The following is a 21421-nucleotide window of genomic DNA, read 5'->3' as shown; positions in this document are numbered from 1 at the left end:
GGGTTCGCTGGGAATTCTATCAATGTACCTTTTAGCGGTGACCACACACGAATGGTACCTTATTGATGTCTGATAGACGATAAGACCAGTGGGGGGAGGGGCAGCAAAAGCTTTGAAAGCAGCCGGAGAAAAAAACTGGCAGGTGCAACCCGCTACAAACTCCGTAGTCGGGGCCCCGGCAGACGGTCATTCTTGCTCATTGTTGTTGACCACACTATCTTGGCGGCGCAAAGTGAAGCGAGGAAGGTGCGGCCAAGGCTGGCGCGGGCTCAGACGGGAAGGCACTACTGGAGGCGTAAAATTTTAGGCCTATTTGTCCCGCGTCGTTATTAATTTTTTTTTCTGGGCGCCCTGTAGACTCAATGCCTCTTTCTTCCCGCTGTTGTAGGAAAACGAAAGGGAACAAGACGACGAGATATACAATGCGTTCGGCATGCTCTCGGACTCTGAACCCGCCTTTCTCGCCTTTCTCGCTTCTGTTGCTGCCGCCATTGTCGCCGTCGCCGCTGGCTAGACTGCCGCTATAGACTTTCTGTCGCAAAACCGTTTCGTCGCTGTCATCGTCCCGACTCTGCAAATTCTCTCCAATTCCGACTCCAAAAAGCTTCACGTTTTGCATGTGAGCGGTATGGCTTGCACGACACCGTACAGCCGTCTTTCCTGGCTGGCTGCATACCCAATTGCTCAATTGGCAATACTGTGTGCTAACCGAACAACTTACAACAGCTCGATACCCACGTCCTCCCGACCGTCACAATGGCCGACGTCCCAAAGACCTGCAAGGTCATCCTTGCCGACAGCATCGCCAAGAACCTCTTGACCGAGGTGCAGGACACCCGCGAGACGTTCCTGAAGGAGAATGGCATTGACCGGCAGCTGTGCCTGGCTGCATTTTTGGCTAACGACGACCCGGCTGCCGTCAAGTACGCCGAGTGGTCGCAGAAGACGTGCCAGGAGAAGTGAGTCAGGGATCATGTTTTGTTGTACTGTATACTGTTTTTGTTTTATGTTTGTATACTCTAACCTTTTGAAGTGGCTTCGCCTTTGAGCTGCACCGCGTCGACAAGGATGCCCTCGAGGAGGCCATCATCGCCGCCAACTCCGACGCCGCCGTCGACGGCATCATTGTCTACTACCCCATCTTCCCGGGCAACCCGACGCACGACCGCTACATCCAGGAGACGGTCTCGCTCGAGAAGGACGTCGAGGGCCTCTGCCACCGCTACCTGTCCAACATGTACCACAACATCCGTTTCCTGGACGCGCCCGCCAACCAGCTCAAGTCCATCCTGCCCTGCACGCCGCTGGCCGTCGTCAAGATCCTGGAGCACCTGCACGTCTACAACACTGTCATCCCCTACGGCAACCGCCTCTATGGCAAGACCATTACCGTGATCAACCGCTCCGAGGTCAACGGGCGCCCGCTGGCGGCGCTGCTCGCCAACGACGGCGCCACGGTCTACTCGGTGGACCTGACGGGCACACAGGTGTTTACGCGCGGCAAGGGCATCCGCCAGCCGCGCCATCAGGTGCTGGACAAGGGCGCCGAGTTTGGTCTGGAGCAGTGCCTGCCGCTGTCGGACGTTGTCATTGGTGGCGTGCCGGCCGAGGGCTTCAAGGTGCCGACGGAGCTGCTGCGCGACGGTGCCGTGTGCATCAACTTTTCGTCGTTCCGCAACTTTGATGGTCCCGCCGTCAAGGAGAAGGCGTCCATCTACGTGCCGTCGGTCGGCAAGGTGACGATTGCTGTTCTTTTGCGGAATCTTGTGGTATGTTTTATCTTACCTTTCCCCCCAATTCATGAAATGCTCTGTGCTAAGACAAGACAAACAGCGCCTCGCCGCGAACAGCCGGGCCACGGCCAAGAAGGAGTAAAACCGACGTCGGGTGGAAATACATTACAAATACCATGTCAATTGGACGGAGTCTGGGTTAACACGCATGATTGTTTATTGGAATTATATTTAAAATATAGACAAAAGAAAATAGAAGACAAAAAGCAGCACGGGTCGACTATGACGACAGGTCTTAGGTTCGGGGAGAGATTTCAGAAAGTCTCGAGACACCATATGCACACAGAGATGCTAGCATCGCATTCGCAAATACCAAACACGTTTCAACTGCGGTACCAAAGTCCGCCTGCTTTAGATTAAAAATAGTAGAGAGAGATGTCATTTCACTTTGTTTTGCTATAAACTAATATACACTGCGCTGAGCGCGCTCATCTGTCTTTTACGTGGGAATTGGCAATACAAGACAAAACGAAAAGAGGCAGGACATGTAAAAAATACGTCTGCGCCTTCTCCAGGCATAAGCGAGTCAACACCGCCCGCCGCCGCACCAATGAATTTTATCCATCCTCGGGGAGTGACGAGTTCCCTTTCTGTGGTGTCCAAGCCTGTGTCATATCATATCTGGCCCCCATAGCACTCCCCTTCCCCTTGTGGCGAAAGTAAGAGACCTAGTCGGATTTCATTTCCACCCCTTCTTCCCCACGTTCGTGATCTTGCTCCATGGCCCCCTTTTCTGTGTATCATATCCATCAACGTGCAAGACACGCGCCCGTTTTGCGCTACGTTCTCGTTCCCTTCACTCTCCTAGTTGGTCGCTTCCGAAACGCCCCCCTCCTGGTCCTCGCTGCTGTTCCTCTTTGCGAAGTACTTGGTCGGCGAGGCATAGTCGATGCGCAGCGTCCGGCTGCCGACCTGCTTGTCCTTGAGGTACTCGAAGGCGGCCTTGGCGCTCTCGATCGAGTCGAAATCGGCGTGGGCGAAGCCGCGCGGCCAGCCAGTGGCGCGGTCGACGGCGACGCGCACGGCCTGGAGGCCGTCGACCTCGCGGAAGGTGACAGTCAGGTCGGCGTCGGTGGTCTCGTAGGGCAGGTTGCCAATGTAGAGGCAGTTGGAGGGTTCGCGCGGGGCCCGGTCGTCGGCGCGCGGGGGCCGGTTGGGGTCGGCCTGGCGCGGCTGGCGCTTGAAGCGCGGCTGGACGCTGAGGCGGCGGCCGTGCCAGAACGAGCCGTTGGCCTCCTCGAGGGCCTTGGTCTGGGCTTCGGCGGTCTCGAAGTAGACAAAGCCGAAGCCCTTGCTCATGCCGCGGGGATCGCGGGCAATAAAGGTGGAGTTGATGGGGCCGTAGTGCTCAAAGGCCTCCCGCAGGTTGGCGTCGCTGGCGTCAAAAACAACGTTGCGGATGAAGATGCCGTAGGGGGTCGGATCCTGGGCTTCGACGTTGGTCTCGCCCACACTAGCCGTAGCCGGGACCGAATCGCTTGTCAGCTGCTCAGCCTCTTCGGCGACGCGGGCAGTCTGGGAGAAGTAGCGGGCGGCCAGGGCCAGGTTGTTAACGGGCATGCGCACAGCCTTGGCGGCGACGGAGCGGACAAGGGGAGTGGAGGAGGTCGACGTGGAGCGCACGACCTGGGCCGAGGCGGAGGCGGCGGACCGCAGAACAGCGCGGCGAACGGACTGCCTAGCAAGGGAAGAAGATAGATTAGTCTCAGTTGCTCGGCGATTGCATCTCAGGACGAAGAGGTTATTGGGAGGATCCAAAGTCTTACATTGTGCCGATTTAGGGGGGGTGTGAGAAAAAAAGAAGAAAAGAAGCGACGGAGGTCAAGTAAAGTCGAGCCGAAGATGCTGAAAAGGGTGCAAACAGGTATATCGAGCGTGAGAAAAAAAAGACGTGGACGATAAAACGATGTTGTGATGGAAATGGAACAGATCGCGTGGTTGGGAACACGGCTAGCAAAAAGGAGGTAAAAAAACAGCGCCCTTAAAAAACTTACACGGCAAAAAGCGAAAATTTCAATGGCCAGTACGAATTAGCTCACTCCACAAGCCGCTCACAGACAGGACGAGCTCTTCCTGAGGCGCTAGCCCAAATTCGGGCACAGAGCTCCACTTGATTATGTAAGTATATAACCGTCTCACAGACATTGTCTTTTCATTAGAAGTACGAATGATAGAATCACGACAAGTTTCAGTTACAATTATACGGTTTGTGGTATTTATACGGCAAGTGGTACAAAATATTCTACAAAACTGCTTTAAAAAGGAGGCTCGTCCGCCTCTGCCAGAGGCTCGTTTGGTGAGGGTGTTCTCCGGTAGGGAGTCCTCCGTGAAGGACCGGCCGCGGCAGCATCAAGACTGCTATTTGGGCCAGATGCCCCAGCGGGACCAGAGAAGGAATCTGTGGCAGATGGGGTGGCCGTGGATTGACTACTGCCACCGTCCGGCACGTTACCAATACTACCGGGCCCAACTGGAGACGGTGTTCGAGCGCCCATGCTTCTTGTCCCGGATCCTGTTGCCGTCGATCTGGGCCGGACTCCACCGCCCTGTGCAGATGATGTTGCCGATGGCGCTCCTGCCATTACCGCTGAGGTGGGGGGTGGCTGGGCACCAGACATCATGGCCACACTATTCTGGGCGCGGAGTGGCCCATACGAATGGCCGTAACCGCCGTAGCCGGTTGTCACGGCCGATGCAACGGCCATGTCTCGGGGTGCACTGACTGGCATAGCCGAGGGGATCGATGGCGTCAATGTTCGGATTGTCAGGGGCGCACCGGACGTGACACGAGGTCGGACGCGGCCACGGTCGGGACGGGACGCGCGGGTATCACGACGCTCGTTCTGGTCGATCCTGCGGACCTCTTGGTTTTGTGTCAGATGTCATTTTTTGTAAACCAATAAAAATAATAACGAGACGGAATGTAAAGTAGTATGGAAACATACGGTCTTGGAAAAGGTCACGCATCCGGCGCTGGTACCACCATCCGACGAAACTGACGACGCTCATGAAAACAATGGCCGTGATGGCACATGGCTTCCACATGACTGAAAGTGTGTTAGCAAGGAGGCATTTTCTCATAAGGGTGACAAGAAAGAGACAACGCACGCTCAGACTCCCGGATCATAAGGGCCGAATTGACGGAAATGATGGACGCCGGCCTCTCCTCGAGCGGTGCGAACCAGTAGGCCGTCGTGACGTAGCAAATGTCGGCCGAGTAGACGCCCATAAGCTGCATGGCAGTGCCACCGATTGCTGCCGTGATGCCAATAAAGCCCAAAAGCCACTGGCTGGTGTAATATACAGCGTTCCAAATGAAGCGCCAGTTGACGAGTCGGCCCGGATCGCTCCACACGAGACGCAGCAGCTTGAATGGGTTCCGAGGCACCACCTGGCCGCGGTCCACCAGCCAACGCACCGAATAGGGCTCATAGAAACCACGCTTGTCCAGCCAGCCACCCATGGAAAAAAAGCCCGGCTTTTCGACGTTGAAGACAGAAAGGGGTCCGGCATACGCCCATAGCCAGAGGATGATTTCTGTTGTTTTTTGTTAGTAGCGTCCATTAACACAAAAGCACATCTGGGCAGCTGGGCAGCTGGGAGAGACGTACGTGATATTTGAACAAGGATGTAGATGGTAAAGGTGAGGGATCGACACGACAACCCGATTTCGGGTGTAAAGTAGGCCGTGAGGAAGGCGAGGATATAGGGAAGTCCCAGCAGCATCAATGTTAGGGCCAGGAGGAACGACCAATCCGACAGGGAGAGGGTAGTCTTCTTTTTCAGATCAACAATGTCCTTGTCATAGTCTTCGTTGCCACTGTAGACGGCATTGGAGCGCATAAGGTAGGTAGCAATGAGCGTGTTGAGCCACTGCTTCTTGTTGTAGCCGCGGTCCCACAGCGAAGCGACCTTGTAGCAAGACGGGTAGGCCAGTCCGTACGTTAGACCAAAAATGGTGATGTTGTCCTGGTGGTACTTGCGCTCAACAGCCAGGACGCCTTCCAGAATGTTGGGGTTGTTGCCCGCCAACAACAGACCCGAAATAATGGCAATGTGCGGGATCGTCATGTACCATTGGCCAAAGGCCAGCCCCTCGGCAATGTCCTCATCACCCAGCGCATCTAAGCTCTGGAGCAGGGCAAAAATAAAGCCGCCAAGGAAGAAGACAACCGGGGCACCAATCACCGATCCAAACGAGTATTGACAGTGCAACATGGTTTTGAGCCGTGTTTTCACTTGGTGGATCAGCCGCTCCGTTTCGGCCGTGCGGGGAATCGGCGGCTCGTTGTGCAGATCGTTGTGGCAGTTGATGCCGTCTGGACAGTCACTGTGCTTGGCATACTGGCGCGGTGAGTGCTGGCGCGTCGGGAAGTCGTCGTTGTATATGCGAAGAGAGTACAGGAATTCCTCCATGTGCTGCCATGGTGACGCGAGAGGACCGCCGTTTCGGTGATTCACGAGCAGCCGGCGGTTGGCATCGTGACTGACACCGACACCGACACCTGCCGCAACCACACCGGCGGCAACAAAGCCCGAGCTGGCAAACGGCGTGCCGACGGTGCCTTGTGCCGGTGCAGAGAGATGTTGGACTGGTGTTGATGGGGCACCAGGGGACGCTGCACCAGACGGAACGCCATAGGCCACAGGCTGGTTTGGCCCGACATGATCTGGAGGAAAGCCAGGCACAGCACCCATGTACGATTGGTGCTGCGGCTGTTGATATTGATACTGCTGTTGGCCCGAAAAGTCTGGTACGGGCCCAGGGTCGGGGCCGGCCGACGCTGGTGAAATAAAAAGACCTGGAATTATAGAGCCTCCGTGGCTCTCGTCAGCAAGTAATACGTCTTCGTTCTCCGCCGTGCGCGATATTGGGGGCGGAGGCGGTGGTACAACGACTTGTGCTGCACCAATGGCTGTGCTTTGGTCAGCTCCGTTGGCATCCAGACGACTTTGGCTGCCACTATTGTTTGGTTGTTGCCAAATGCCCTGACCTGTAGGGAGAGCGGAGCTGTGGGAAGCGGCACTTTCTGTGGGATTGACCTGCTGGACCGCGGACGGCATCGGAGCAATGGCAACTGCGGGTGCATTCGAAGAAGCTGGAAGTGCTGGGGCCGGACGGCCTGGTGACAGGGAGGCACCAGAGGGAGATGGAGAGCCATTGGTGCCGGATGGACCAGACGCGTATGGTGGATACGGGTAAGAAGAAGAGTACGGAGCATACGGCGCATCTGGAACGGGCACCCCAGGTTGGTCGTACCGTCCGTAGAGTGGTGCGCCGGCAGGTGACGGTGATGATTGTTCGCCGCTTGGGATGGATTGGTAGGCACCGCTTCCATGAAGAGGCATCAACGGTATCTCGGCCGAGTTTCCACGTGGAGGACGGTCGTCAAAACTGCCAACCGCACTCCCACGCCCAGTATAGTGGAGGTGCTCGTCCTCTGCGTCGCCATCGTCTGCGGCATCGCTAATGTAGCTGCCACCATGGGTCCCGCCGTCGACATAGCCCCCATTTCCGTCCGGGTCTTCTGTGTTCCAGACAAGGTCGAGGTTGCCGATGAGGATCACCATGAGGCAGCGGCACCGCATGTCGAGGGTGAGGCGGCTTTCGTCAACTTTCAACCGCAGGTACTCGAGCACGGAGTTGTCGAGCATGGCTTCATACAATCCGCTCAGAATCATGGGCCCAGCAAAACCGAAACAGATACACAGCCAGACCAGCGTGTCGAGTGAGACCATGACCAGCGCGAGAGTGGCGCCTAAGGGGGCGAGGAGATAGCTCTTGATGCCGCCCTGGTCGGGCGAGAAGAGGAAGCGCGGCACCTCCAGCTTGCGGCGGCGAGGCACGGACAGGCAAAAGATGACCGCCGGGACGAGAAAGCCCGACAGCGGTTGCAGCCAGGCATTCAAGTTGTCCTTACTGCTAATCTCCCAGCCCGGACAGGTCTCCGCGAGCCAGGTGTAGTTGACTTGGACAACGGGTGCACCACGCGCATCGCCATTGTAGACGGCCGTGCAGGGAAACTGACCGCGCAGCGAATAATTGACCAGCAAGTCCAAGGGCTGCTCGTCGCCCTCGTCGAAGACGATCCAGTTTTCAAACTGACTGACAAATTGCAGTTCGCCGTTGGGGTCGATCTCAATGGCTTCGTTGATGGCCTTCAGGCAACATGTTGTGAAGTTTTGTCCGCCCAGCAGCGGGTTGCCATTTGGTGGTGTGTTTACATATTCAAGCTGCCAAAATATGTCTGTGAGAGTTTTGCCGGTAAAGTTCATGCCAGCGGCCGACCTGTGCACAAACAAACCGAGGACCGCACAGAGATGCACAGGCCATGTTGGCGGTTGCAGGGCTTGGAGTCTCATGGCGGAGGCTGGGCTGCAGATGCCATTGTCCTGCAACACCAAGGTCTGAAATGTCGTGGTTCGGAGGTGGAAACTGTAGGGTAGCTCGCACAATATACGCCGGGATCACAGGGGAAGACCGTCGTTAATATGACCGGTCCTTATCTGTGGAGAACTGCTCGCGTGAAACGTGAAATTGGCGCGATGTGGCCTCGGCAGAAGTAAAAGACAGACAGAGTCGAGGTTTAAGCCAAGAAAAGAAGACTGAGAGTGGCGACAAGCAAACTGGTAGCAATAACCAACACGTCGTCACGCGATAGGTATGCTGGAGAATGCGATGCACAAGAGTCCACGATGTCGTCCTTGGCAGCGGGCACTAGACGGAAAGATGAAAGTGTAAATTATGGAGAAAGAAGAACAGGCCGGCGATGGGACGATCCCGTTGTAAATAGAATCGAAAGGGGCAGCCCCGTAACTTGGTCCTTCGTTTTAGACTGCCTCTCTCCCTGACCTTCAGCCTCAAGTTCTTCTCCAAACGGAACTATTGATATTGGTAGACTATTGGCTGACAACCGGTCCCCCCCCCAATCTGACCTGTCGTAGGCCTCACTGCCTGCTCCCGCGCACTCACGCCGCAGCGGGCCAGAGAGTTCGCAGAGGCCTTGCATAGCAACAAGGGTTCAAAAAGAGGGGGTAGGCCACATGGGTTGAGAGGAAAGGAAGGGGTGAGTGGGTACGAATGTACATATTGGGAAGCGGTTGGGGGGAACAGAGGCAGCCTGCAAAATGCACTGGTAACTTAACAGGAGAGCTGGACGTCGTAGTCGTAGACAGCATTGCTCCGCATTTCTCACTGTAAATACCTCCTTATCAATCTTCTGAAGCAAAATGTCGTGGACGTACGGAGTGGCAAGGAGTCTGTACGTAAGAGAAACTGACTCCAAGATGCGCTTCTTGAAGAAAATGCGGAATGGCGGCTGCAGACATTGCCCATCTCCACGACGGGCGCCACAATGTCACAGACAGCCGTGAGAGGTGAATCTAGACCCTCTCCATCCCATTTTGCTCTGCCTCTCGGGCTTGTGGCGTTTTGCTAGGCGGAGTGAAAAAGAGTCTGGTTTTGTTCAAAGTGCCCACTCCAAGTATGCACTTGCTTTCTGGTTTCGTGCCGACTCGAGCATGAGCGCCATTGTTTCGACTGGTGCCAGATGCGCGGAGTTGAAGAGCGGGAGTATTGGTCGTGCACGGCTGTCTGAGCCTTGTTTTCCGCAAATACTCCAGGGTGCGCGGGAGGAGCCAGTAGTGCTCCCGAGCCCTCGAAGAGAGCCAAGACGCGGTGCCATGAGCCTGGCCAACCATATGCTATCAGATAGCGTGGAAATAGTTGCCTGTGCTTTTTTTTGGCGGTTAGCCATACTCTGCCTTCTCAGTGACCCCGTATTAATCTGTACCGCAATACACGCAGCAAATCCAGGTGACCATTTCTCGATGTGTTGTATGGCTGGCCTAATAATTCAGCCTCGTCCATAACCCGACCGCACAATTACTTACAATGCACTTCGCCGTCTACCTGTATCTGGCAGAATGTCGACAATCTGAAGAAGGCTGTGCAGCCCTGTTGTGCCGCGGAAGGATTCTGGATATGGTAGACGCTTATGACGGTTGCATCCTCTCAAACGAAGAGATTGGTCCGCACGATCCGGCAGCTCTTCAGATCTTAAAGAAGTTGGCGGTCGCTGAAGAACCGTGCCTACGGCCTCGCAGCCTGCTTGTTTGGCCATCCATTGTTCTCATCGTAAAGCAAGACTCTGACCGGACCATCACCGCCGTGTCTGATTGCAGTTGCCGAAACATGGTCAAGTTCTCGTACTCTGCATTGTCTGGACACTTGGAACTGAGAGTCCTTTGTACAGGTGTGATTGATCGCGAGGCGAGATGGGGCTTTTTGGCTTATGTTTTTATTTTGAAGTGATGGATGTGATCGTCAAGCGCGTCCAACGGTCGTAACTTCCCTTTTGCACAAGCCCCTTTTCTAAGGCTATCTAAGTTGGACTTCCAAGATGACCAAATGACGTTGTGCCTATCGCTCCTGCCCGTCACGTTTCGGCGGCGAGGGGCAGACCTGCCAAATCGATAGGACAGGAAGCGTTCAAGGGAAAGCGCGAACGACAATCTTATGCGACATAATTGCATGTGATTGCTTCTAGAAGAAAGAACCGGAATGCAGGCCAGCATTGCAAGCGAAACGAACGCCTTTCAAGACAGCAATGCAGAGTGCTTTTGCGCTGCAATAAAGACTGTCTTTCCAATGACCGTTTCTTTTTGGTCGGTCTTGTTGCTTACGTCTTTTACCAAGGCCAGAGGGTAGTCGCTTTGTCTACACATCTTCCTTTGTCTAAAGGCTGTTCTCAGCGATTTGACTGTGCTGTGCTCCACTTGTGGATGACTGGCGGTTTTCACTCGCAGTTCGCTCTTGCCGTACGAAACGCTGCGCTTTCACATGCTAGGATAATGAATCGCGGGGGGCAACTTACCCGCCTAATTCGTCCCTGGAGTCCGCTGCACGCGGGGAAAGCACACCAAATACGGCAGGGAAGCACCTGGACATGCTGCCAGAGCATCCCAAACTGCTCCACTTTTCGCTCCTTCCCTATCCACTCCAGCATGCGCCCAGCCAACCTGTTCTGGGCATAGTCGCCTGGAGAGTGTAGTCAGTAGGCGTAAGGGAAAGTCACAAGCCGAGCTTCAATGCAGCCGAACACATTGCCGTCATCGCTTCTTTTCTTGCCTTTTGCCTGTCGCTCACTCTTTTGTACCAACGCTGTCGTAACCGTTTTGTCATATTCCTTTTTGTGGGCAAATGGGCGACAAACACACATCCTAACAGAAACACTTACATCGAATTCCTCTTGATCCGACCGCTCTCCTTTCTCCCTGCCATCACGACAATTTGCCTGCCTCGTCCTTCTCGTCGCATTTCACTTTTGCCGAGCTTTTTGGTTGCGCATCGATCGCCGCGCAACTGCAGCCGACGGTTCCATCTACTCCTTCGTCTCTTCGTCACCCCTCGTTATGTCTGTCCCATCGCAGCTTGCCAGCACACTCGACGGCCTCAAGGTAGGAAGCCAACCGTCCATTTTGTGGCGTAGGCAACCAGAGCGGCTTTGAATGGCCGAGGCTGTGACCTGCGACCCGCTCACGCACATTGCTAACGGTGTTGCTTCGTTGTTGTCCAGGCCGTCGCCGAGCAGATTGTGCTCGACCCCAAGTACCACGACCTCCTCGCCATCGTCAAGGGCGCGCGCAATGGCGCAGTCTACGGCGCCAAAGTGCGCTTCCCGCATGCGCTTGTGTACGAGCTCTCTCCGTTTTATCCCCTTGATGCTCAGCGGACCACGCCTGCATTGTCGCCGTTCGCCCGGAACGATGACCGTATGCCGCATGGTTGTCGGAAAACAAAAACGCCTCTGCTAACAGTTATGCTTCTTTCTTTAGGATGGTCTTCCTTTTCCGGTCCGGAACGTACGTCCACATCTTGGTCTCCTCGTCTCTTTTCGTTTCCTCACGTCTTCACGCACACCCTTCTTTCACCCGATTGGACCCCCTTTGTCTATCCCTCGGCCTCCCCAACTAACAGCCTTACCCTTTTTAGTGTGCGCGAAAAGGTCTCCCTCGTGCTCCGTGCCACAAAACACCATGCCAGCAACCTGGCTCGCTTTGCTATTATATACAAGACGACTTGCATGGTATTAAAGTACCTCGCAGACGGCAAGGAGGGTGCGTTTCTCTGTTGCGGCGGTTGGGCCGTTTACTAGACCAGAACGACAAAACGATCGTAGGCTAACATTCTCCCAGGCACATACGACAGCTTCATCGGCGGTCTGCTCGGCGGCTACATTGTCTTCGGCGGCCGGTCCAAGCGGTCTGGTAAGATCAGCTCCATCAACATGCAGATTGTCATCTACGTGTTTGCGCGCGTGGTCCTGGCCCTGGCGAAGCTCGCGGTCAAGCCGGGCGTCGGCCTGCCGCTGGTGTCGCAGCCGCCGCTGTCGCAAACCATCAGCTACTATGCATGGCCCGCCTTTGCTGCCGGCAGCTGGGCTATGGTGATGCACCTCTTCCGCTACCACGACGCCGAGATCCAGTCCAGCCTGCGCAACAGCATGAGTTACATTTACGTACAGAGCGACCACTGGGACAGCCTACGGACATTGCTCTGGCACAACAAGTAAACTGCGACGTCGGTGATACGATAGGTACGGTACCATCCAGGGTGCCGACTTTGTTGACCCGGCTTGGTCTTGGGCTCAGCTTGCACACGACGTTTCGCCGGTCGCGGTGTATCCTGCTCTTCCTTCTTTCAGCTGTATATTACGTTGCATACGCACTGTATCTGTGCCCCCCCTTTTTTTTCCCTTGCATCATCCTGTGCATATATCATTTTACACGGGGAGGGACACTGGCGTTTAGACGGGTTTATCCTTTTTCTTCTCTTTTTGTTTGTCTGTATTAATCATCTTGTCATGCTCTAGATGGGGTGGCGGCCGCGGCGGCTTTTCTTTTGGCATCCTTTGCTTTGCAACCTTAACCCTCGCGCGACAGGATACCCGCGTCACGTTTTTGGATAGTATACATATTCGAATAAAAAAGAAGAATTTCATGTAATGCATATACGCAGTACGATGCAAACAATCAGAAAATAGCAAACAAACGCGGATTCCCTTAAAACTCCTTTTGTTTTCTACCTCACAAGTGCTTCCACCCGTTTTGCCACATGATCTGCATTTCGTTAATCAGGCAGACCGCACCAGGCTCGTTGCGCAGCGGCGCGCCTGGTGGGGTCTCTGCCCGCCACCGCCGCAGCCGGTTCAGCACCGTCTGGCCCTCGAGGGCAAACTGCACGTGGCTCCGCGCGCGCTCCAGCCGATTCGCCCACGCCCCATGGACGGCCGCGAACCGGCCCGGGAACACGGCGGTCCGCACCTGCTTGTAGACCGATAGGCTATACGCCACGCGGACGTTGGGATTGAGCCAGACACCGATGTTTTTGCCGGCGTCTGCGTCTGCGTCCGCGTCGGCCCCCTTGTGGCGGTGGCGGGCGTTCGACGAGGGAACGTCGGCAAAGCGCGACTGCGGGTTGTCGGCGTGGATCAGGCAGCACTCACTACCCTCCAGATGGAACTCGGCAAGGCTGTCGTCAACGCCGCGGAAGCGGAGCGGCACGGGCGTGTGGGTGGTGTCGCCGCCGCCCGCATTGGCGTGTGTGTGGCCGCGAGCATGGGCGTTCGTGTTGGCGGTCGTGTCGTAAAACGGCTGTGCGTCAAAGGCGACCATGCCGTTCCAGCAGGACTGCACGCGCACGGGGCGGCCGGCGCGCACGTCGGTACGTGCCTCGCTGGACCGGAACCACGGCCAGCGCGGCGACACGGCCTTGTCGCCGTCGGCGTCCCGCAGCGCAAAGGTGTCGTAGTACAAGGGGTACTCTTTAAAATCCATGGCACAAGCCGCTGCGTAGTGGCCGCCCCGGGTGTCGAGGAGCGTCATGACGTCCTGCGTATCAAACGCCACGTCGTTGATCCAGAGCACGCGGTCGAACCGCCGACCTTGCCCATGCCCTCCGCCGCCGCCGCTGCTGTCTTTGGCCGCCTCGGCCAGCAGCGGCGCCATCGCCTGGTTGCGCACGTTCGCTAGGTACGGGATCCGCCGGAGCGCAAAGTGCTTCTCCTCGCTGTCCCAGATCCAACCCGGCCGCTCGGCGGCGGGCGTGTCTGGGTCGGGCCATGCATACAGCTCGTCCAGCTGCTCCCAGACGGTGGTACCGAGCTCAATGGTGTGGGCGACGCCGCGGGCGACCAGCTGGGCCTTGAGTTCCATCAGCGCGTCCTTGGTGTCGTCTTGGGACCCGGACTCGACGGCCGACACGTAGACATTGTCGCGGCCGAGGTGGTCGACCAGCCGGACAAGGTTCTCGATCCACGCCGATCGCAAGATGGGCTCCGTGTTGCGGTGAACGGACACTATAAACACGGACGGCTTTTTGGTGATTTCCGTTCCGGATGTGATGCCTTGTGAGGTGTCTGCGGTCAAGGACGACCGTATTGTCGGTGCCCGGCTCCGCAGAATGCGCCAGGCATCTAGAACGAAGAGTGCCAGCAGCGTCCAGAGGACAGGCCGCTGGTATTTGCGCGACCGATGGCGCAGCAGCCGCGGGCGGAAGAGCATATGGAGGAAAGGGGAGGCGAGTCGAGGGGGGGAAAGGCCCCGGGGAACGCAGGAAAAGGTGTTTCGGGATATCAATTCTAGACCGCCAGCGCAAAAGAGACACGCAAATCTTTCCGGGGCAGGACAAGCGGCCGCATTCTCGGGGGTAGTGGTTCGTCAATATCTTCTGTCAGTCGTCAAGGCGTGGTCCATGCGGGAAAGGTGGGCAGCGGCTGCGACCGAGGAAATCGAAACGATAAGAGTTGATGAGAAAACAAGTGACGGTTTCCGAATACAGTAGCAATGCTCCCGAGCCGAGGGGGTTGGGTAGAACGCGGACGTGGGTGGTAATAGATGAAGTCGCGTCGAAAGTCGATTAAGTATGAAGCTGACCTGTGATGTGTGGTGGGTGGAGTAGGACCTCTGAAGCTACGTAGCCGAGAACGTAGCGGGCGTAAAAATAGCAGTAATGGCAACGCTAAGGCCGCCCACGACCTCAGTCTACATTGCTCCTTTTTCAACGCCGAAGGCACGTCGTCCGTCTTTTACTGACATTGAGAAGAGCATTTCCAAGACGCTTTGATTCGACATTGACTGATGGCAGCAGGCACAAGTATGTCTGTCTTGTCGATTTCACAGCTTGCCAAATTGCGGTTTCATCACAAACTTGAAATCACATGTTAATACAGCATGATGAGTAAGACCTTTTCGATAATTTTTATAAGATAGGCTTCATTTGCATAAATCGCGTGGTATCTTTTTTGTTTTCTTCTTCCCAAGGGAAGAGTCCAGCCCGAAACCGGGAAATCCGTTCCCTTTCCATCCCTCAGATATACAGCAATACAACATGCGCGCCGGTGGGCTGTCACAAGGTACATAATGAAATAAATGCGGTGTTCCGTAGAAAACGAAATAAAAGACAAGAAGGAACTCCGCAGGAATATGAGAGAATAAGAACAGAAAAAAGTGACACATACAATGGAAAGGTCGATATGAAAATCGGTAATTGAGTGCTAGTCAAGAGACACAAGACACGCCAGAAGGGGTACTTATGAATGGACAGGAAGAAAAATAGATCCAGGCGGTCATCCTGACCGACATAGGAACAAACAGAATGTAGATGAATCGAAGAATGGTCAACGCCATGTTGAGCAAACGGAAAGAAATGGAGATAACCACACCGGTCAGAAGAAGACAATAAAGAAGATGAAGTGCAACGGGTGTCGGACAGAAACGATAAACGTTATATAGTCAAACCATCCGAAGAAGAGAGACTGATGTGAAAAAGCACTCGCAACGCCAATGGTGATACAAAAGCAAAGAACCGAAGGGGAAATCTGTCGTTCCCTTGGGGAAGAGAAGCCGGACGACGCAGAAATGTCACGAGGTCCGATACTTAGAACCGGTCAATCTGCGGGCGGAAACCGTTGACTCTGGATTGGTCATACTGGACGCCAGTCATGGACTCCGGTGGTGGCGCCTGAGTCGTCGGCGGCGGGAGGCCGCTGCTCAGGGACCGAAGAGGAGGCAGTTGCTGGTTGTTATCGCGGCCGGGGCCTCTGGCAAAGTGGTCCGACATGCCCGGCGGTGCCTGGCCGTTCGTGGCACCACCACCGTTGGCTTGCATGGCGGCCATATCGGCGCGGAGCTGCTGGTTCTCCATGCGCAGGGCGTGCATCTCGTTTTTCATGGCAGCGATGTCGTTGGCGACGGCCGACTGGTGCAGAGTGGCGGAGCGGACAGTCTCTTGCAGGCGCTGGTGCTCCGTGATGGCCTTGGTGAGGATTTCCCACTTGGACGCCTTGGATCCCCGTTCTTGGGGCATCAGGTCACGAAGCTGCTCGAAGAGCTCCTTCATCTCGGTACGACGCTTCCGTTCAGCAAGCTTGTGGCTGATGCGGAGCTCGGGCGTTCTGCTGTAGGGCTGCGAGCCTGCGTGCAAGCTTCCCGTCTCGGCCTGGAGGTCGTCAATCTGTTTGTGCTGCAGGGCGTGGTGGTGTGTGGTCGGATACTCGCCGGAGGCGCCCGACAGGCGTTGACTTTGGTGGTAGTCGATGTTATCGTTGGGACCATCGTGGGGACCAAGGCGGCTTGACACCGGGTCGTCAAAGCGCCGCTGGCCATTGGGCAGGCGCGATTCGGTGGTGAACTGGCTGCTCGCAAGGGAGTCCGCGACACTGCTGCGGCGCGAATCGATGAAGGACTGGCTGGCGGCCGACGGCAGGCGCTGGATCTCCTCTTCGGGGAACGCCCATGCCTGACCCTTGGTGGGCTCGGCGGCGCGCGCAATTTGGCTGATGGCCGGTCCTGTGATGGCGGGCGCCGTGCGCACAGTTTTGTTCTGGATGTCCGGGTTGCGCTCCGCGCTCGGCTGGTAGCCATTGGAGATGCGGTGCACAGAGAGGCTGTCGAGCCCGGTGCGCGGCTGGCGTTGCTGGGCCTGGAAGCTGTTGTGGTTGGTATGGACGGACGTGGTGGAGTGGTTATGGGTGGCATAGGGGGAGTTGCCGCCGAGGCGCAGGTCGCCGATGCCCTGGTTGATGCGGCTGTCGACGCTCTCGCGGCGGGACGTGTGGTCATACTCGACGGCGGCGGTGAGCGAAGCGCTGTTAGGTGCCGATTCGAGGGACTGCGGGCGGTCAATGGTCAGGCGGCGTAGGTCGCCGCTGCTCGGTGTAGTAGGCGAGACGATAGATGCCACGCTCATGCTGCTTGTCGACGGCGAGAGCAGAGGCTGAGGCAGGAGGTGCGCTGCAGCTGTCGGAGACGGTGTCTTATCCATGCCGGCGGAGGCTGCACGGAGCGGGTGTGGTGAGGCAGATGAGGACGGACCAGCGGGGCTCAGGCCAGCACAAGACGCTGCAGATGTGTCTAAGAAAACGTACAAGTTAGCGATTGGAAGCCCTTCGAAACTAAAAGCGGTAGAAAATGGTATTGGTGGCTGCAAAAATAAAGGAAAAGACAAACGTTTGCTTGAAGCATCCGTGATGGAATAGTATGCCGAGTCCCGGTTCGCGTCGGGAGAGTTGAGAACGCCCGCAAGACCAGCAGGCGGCTTCTGAGTAGCAACTGCTGGCTGCTCCATATCTTTCGGGAGGTCGAGATGATGTGGCGATCGTGGCAAGCAACGAGTCGCACTTGGGGCGTTTCCTGAGTTTTCTTTCTTCTGCCGCTGTTTGAAGACGAGATTGGGAACTTGGCTGTCACTGGTGGTGAGCGCGAGGCCTCATAGATATATGGTTCCTGACGATATAGAAAGGAGAGATTGATTGAAATTTGCAGGTGAGGCGAAAAGGCACTCCCAGGCACGGTGCAAGGTACCTCGATATGTCGTTTTCTGTTTTTTTGGGGGGCAGTCGAATTTTCGGTTGCCGAGTCCACTTTCTTCCCGTTGTCTCTGCTTCTCGGGAGACTTCTTCACAAGTACACGCGGTGGGTAGCGGTAGCACAAGGAATACGAAGCAACAGGAAAGAAACTGGAAGAGAGATTCGCTTAGAACGGCTAGGTCTAGCGCAAATCGAATTGCCAGAAGAGGGGCGTGTGCGAGTGTGTAGATGTTGTGTGTCGAAAACACAGCGCACACAATGTCACAAGCAGGGGGCCGCGTCAAATGGGTCAAGTCTCGGATGGGGAATCAAAGAGAAGCAGAATGTACAAGGAAATAGTGTGCCAAGTCGCGAGAGGTTGCCGATATGTAAAATCACGAGGCGCAATGGGATCGTGAGGGGCGGTTTGCTGTCAGATAAGGCGAGGCGAAGTCGGGGTTCGATACGATCCAAAGAAAGACGATACCGGACCAAGACGGCGGCGTTGGACGTTGTGACGTTGTAGGCACTCGACGAGATGTAAGGAGAGAGAGCCGAATGCAAAAGAAGAGAGTAGATGTTGGAAACAATGCCGAAGATGAGATCAAAGCATCCGACAAACAAACGAGTGGGAAGAAAAGGAGGGAAGAAAAGAAGTAGGATGAGGGTGAGGTAGAGAGAAAGGAGGGGACAGTGGGAGAGGAGAAGAAACCAGAGAGCTAATAAAGAATAAAACAGACCGGGGAAGGTCAGCTCCAGTCACAAGTAAGTGCTGAGAGGACTTGGGTTGACAATGGAGAAAAGGGCTGAGATCGGCCAGAATGGAACTGGGTCTTGAAAAGAATGGAGGAATACAAGAAAGACGAGGACTGGGGGACGGTGCGAGTCCATGCGACGAAAAATAGCAAGCACGAAGGACAAAAGGCAGGTGCAATAGCACAATAACCCAACGCAGATGGGGAGCGAAAGAGCAAAAGGGAAGGAGGGAAGTTAATCTAGCGAACCATTCGGTCCCCGGACGCAGCGCATGGCAGACCAGGCAAGAAGCGTGAAGGGTGGGTGGGCGTGGGCGTGGGCGTGTTCTTTGACGGGGGGGGCGTGTGGTGTACGATGGCCATGGAGTGGAGATTTCCAGCATTGAGCGAGGAGGGGAAAGAGCGATAGACGAGGGCTACGGGGACTGGTCTGGCCAGGGCCAATTTACTCAGTACGTGCAAAAACGATGCAATTGTAGAATTGTAGAACAGTTCATAGCCGGCCAGCAATGGAGATTTGCATGTTTGCTCTCGGGCCTGCAATTGTTGGGGGTTGGTTGTCTGCGTTCGAGATGGGGACGCAACATTTACAATGGTCAACGGAGAAGCGCATGGACAATAGATCGGGCACCATAGAAATGACGAGAAAAAGGCGATCCTCGACAGTGCGCTCTGCAATGCATCCCGACGCACATGTGGGAAAGGACATTTAGCAGTGCCATGGCAATATGCAGGAGTTGCATTGGGGGCACGAGGTTCGGGCGGTACCTGCGAGGACTGCAAGACTACATTTACTCAATGGCTCTGGGCTCAATGGATCAATGGCTGCATGGGGATTTATACAAAGGCCTGCAGACGCAACGTGCAAAACGGAGCGGCCTAGCCCCGGACAAGCATGGCAAACAACCAAAAACGCAAGAACCAGTGGTAAATGTGAACGGGAATGAGGAAAGAGGGGACCCGAAAGAGAAAAGTGGAGCCAGCCGGCCGCCGCTATTTCGAAGAGATGGAGGGCCAGCACGTTTTTTGGGCTCGCCTTTGCCTCCGACAGGGAACCAAGAAAAGGGGGGTGCAGCGCCGCCAAGGAGGGGAGAAGGGGCCCGAATGGCCTGAAAGAATAGGAGGGTGGCAGGATGGCACTGCGAATAGCGAGCAAAACGACTCGGTAAAAAGAGGGTCCAATGCCGCGGCGCATGGGATAAGATGGGAAAGACTGAAAAGGGAAGGGCCAAACAGGAAATACCCACATCGCTCCGGTATTGTGTGCATTTATGACAAAAAAAATCAGCAACCACCAACCAGAATGTGCATAATGGTTTGCCACGTGATTGCACGGCATCGGTACAGTTAGCAGCGTCTTTCGGCCCCTTTTTAGGACGAGTCGCAGTTCACAATGCAAAAAAAAAAAGTACCGGTCGAGTACAGCCATTAAACGCATCGTGTCTTATGAAATGACAATTGCAGCGCCGCGCATCATAGCACAAAGGACTATGGCTGTCAAGCTCGTGCATGCAAATGAGCGGGTGTCGTGACTGTGGGGAGGGGGAAAGATGCTCCGTGGTCGATCGCTGTAAATGAACGATACGCTGGCAGTACTTGGCGGTGTTGGGCGCGAGTTAGAGGGCTGCTAAGAGCGGAAGTCCTTACTCACATTGATTGCCGCGTGGCAAAGCGGAAAATAAAACGAAAGGTGCAGCACATGTGCGCACGTTGTTTCCACTGCAGGCAGCGTTTTAGCGGCTTTATTTGCAGTTAATTAAATTGACGTTGCAGTGAAGGTGACTTTGACAACCATCCACTACCACGGCGGACCGTCTCTGGTTTGCTGCTGGACTCGTATTTCGACCACCGACACGACGTGGTGGGAGCATTTTTGTAGTGTTCCGAACAGCCGGTCAGGGCAATGTCTTTTGTCTTGTCAATGTCTTGTTGCAGGTATGTTATGGTCATCAAGTCGCACCGCCACGCGGGTTCGATCAAGACTATGTCTTCAAGCAGGTTGAACGAACCTGTCTCGTGTGCCTGCCTTTCTCGTTTCGTCTTTCCTTTGTTATCATATGCCTTGGGAGGATGATACTGCTGAGTGCTATGAAGCCTTCGTCAATAACCCCCCCCCCCCCGTAACGGTTGATGGTAATGCGGTTGTGCGGAAGGGCCGTCCGCACCTGGGAGACTAAAGAACTATGCCTCAATTCGGCACCGTCTCACCCTAACATCTCACTAACACCACCCTAAGAGTGCGCTTAAGGCCCTAAATTGCCCTAAACGGACGGACAAGGTAAACGGAAAAGTGGCGCTATGGCAGTCACACGCATGCTTGACACGTTCACACGTTACTTTTAAAGACCCTGCTGCCGTTGCGTTCGTAGTGGAGGGGTTCCTAGCTCCAGGCCGGGACATGTATTTCAACTATGACAAATTTTGTGCATACTTCGTACTTTGCCTGCCTTTGTTCCTCTTGCGATGTTTTTTCAAGAAAAAAAAGACCACAATCAAGCCCAAGTATTACAGGCGTTCCAACGCTCTAAATACGCTAAAGATAATAATTGTTACAGTGGACATCCTCAGGTAAAAAATGCCAAAATTAAAGGCACCAATACCTACTCCAAAGAGCTCCAGCAGACACAGTGGAAAAGCCAAGTCCTCCCATTATCACCATGAGCGGAAGCAGCTTTGGAACACGCTCGTAGAGCCAGGCTGCCAGGGCAGCAAGGGGTGTGGTTTTTCCTGCAGGTACGCGGCTGGCAGAGTGGACACGATAAGATCAAATGAAGGGAGGGAAATCAGGCACAAGAATTATCGAGGGAGAACACGTAGAATGATGCGAACACGAGATCCGTACAATGCGTACGAAAGCACGCCTTCTTCACTTGTGTCGACAAATGGAACCAATGGCAGCAAAGAGGATAGCAGAGCGCTCACCGAAAGATGGAGACACCCAGTCGCCCAAAAGATGACTGTAAGGCGTCGTTCGACAGTGTACCGCTGCAAGTGCAAGGTTCTAAGCGTGGTATGTGTGTGCAA

General features: G+C 55.2%; 6 protein-coding genes across 6 annotated transcripts; 2 read left to right on the top strand and 4 right to left on the bottom strand.

The window, feature by feature from the left end:
* Window positions 1–756: 756 nt before the first annotated feature.
* Window positions 757–1875, top strand: SPSK_09467 (methylenetetrahydrofolate dehydrogenase (NAD+); the record flags this gene model as incomplete). The annotated part of the gene is made up of 3 exons (XM_016736039.1): window positions 757–959; window positions 1034–1769; window positions 1834–1875. 3 exons carry the CDS (start codon window positions 757–759, stop codon window positions 1873–1875), a joined length of 981 nt encoding a protein of 326 aa, XP_016587893.1.
* A 722-nt stretch (window positions 1876–2597) lies between these two features.
* On the bottom strand, window positions 2598–3938 carry SPSK_09280 (RNA recognition motif containing protein; the record flags this gene model as incomplete). The annotated part of the gene is made up of 2 exons (XM_016735856.1): window positions 2598–3471; window positions 3853–3938. 2 exons carry the CDS (start codon window positions 3936–3938, stop codon window positions 2598–2600), a joined length of 960 nt encoding a protein of 319 aa, XP_016587892.1.
* A 110-nt stretch (window positions 3939–4048) lies between these two features.
* Window positions 4049–8156, bottom strand: SPSK_08329 (uncharacterized protein; the record flags this gene model as incomplete). The annotated part of the gene is made up of 4 exons (XM_016734930.1): window positions 4049–4656; window positions 4739–4840; window positions 4902–5330; window positions 5405–8156. The coding sequence occupies 4 exons, from the start codon at window positions 8154–8156 to the stop codon at window positions 4049–4051; spliced, it is 3891 nt and encodes a 1296-aa protein (XP_016587891.1).
* Window positions 8157–11207: 3051 nt separating this feature from the next.
* On the top strand, window positions 11208–12367 carry SPSK_09439 (peroxisomal membrane protein 4; the record flags this gene model as incomplete). The annotated part of the gene is made up of 4 exons (XM_016736011.1): window positions 11208–11252; window positions 11372–11567; window positions 11631–11912; window positions 11991–12367. 4 exons carry the CDS (start codon window positions 11208–11210, stop codon window positions 12365–12367), a joined length of 900 nt encoding a protein of 299 aa, XP_016587890.1.
* A 514-nt stretch (window positions 12368–12881) lies between these two features.
* SPSK_09173 (polysaccharide export protein (CAP59)) lies at window positions 12882–14357 on the bottom strand (the record flags this gene model as incomplete). The annotated part of the gene is made up of 1 exon (XM_016735751.1): window positions 12882–14357. One exon carries the CDS (start codon window positions 14355–14357, stop codon window positions 12882–12884), a length of 1476 nt encoding a protein of 491 aa, XP_016587889.1.
* Window positions 14358–15732: 1375 nt separating this feature from the next.
* SPSK_09013 (hlh transcription factor) lies at window positions 15733–17421 on the bottom strand (the record flags this gene model as incomplete). The annotated part of the gene is made up of 2 exons (XM_016735594.1): window positions 15733–17195; window positions 17304–17421. The coding sequence occupies 2 exons, from the start codon at window positions 17419–17421 to the stop codon at window positions 15733–15735; spliced, it is 1581 nt and encodes a 526-aa protein (XP_016587888.1).
* Window positions 17422–21421: the final 4000 nt, after the last annotated feature.

This window comes from Sporothrix schenckii, assembly GCF_000961545.1.
Source record: "Sporothrix schenckii 1099-18 chromosome Unknown Cont44, whole genome shotgun sequence".
NCBI lineage: Eukaryota > Fungi > Ascomycota > Sordariomycetes > Ophiostomatales > Ophiostomataceae > Sporothrix > Sporothrix schenckii.
This window is presented reverse-complemented; position numbering and strand designations above follow the sequence as displayed.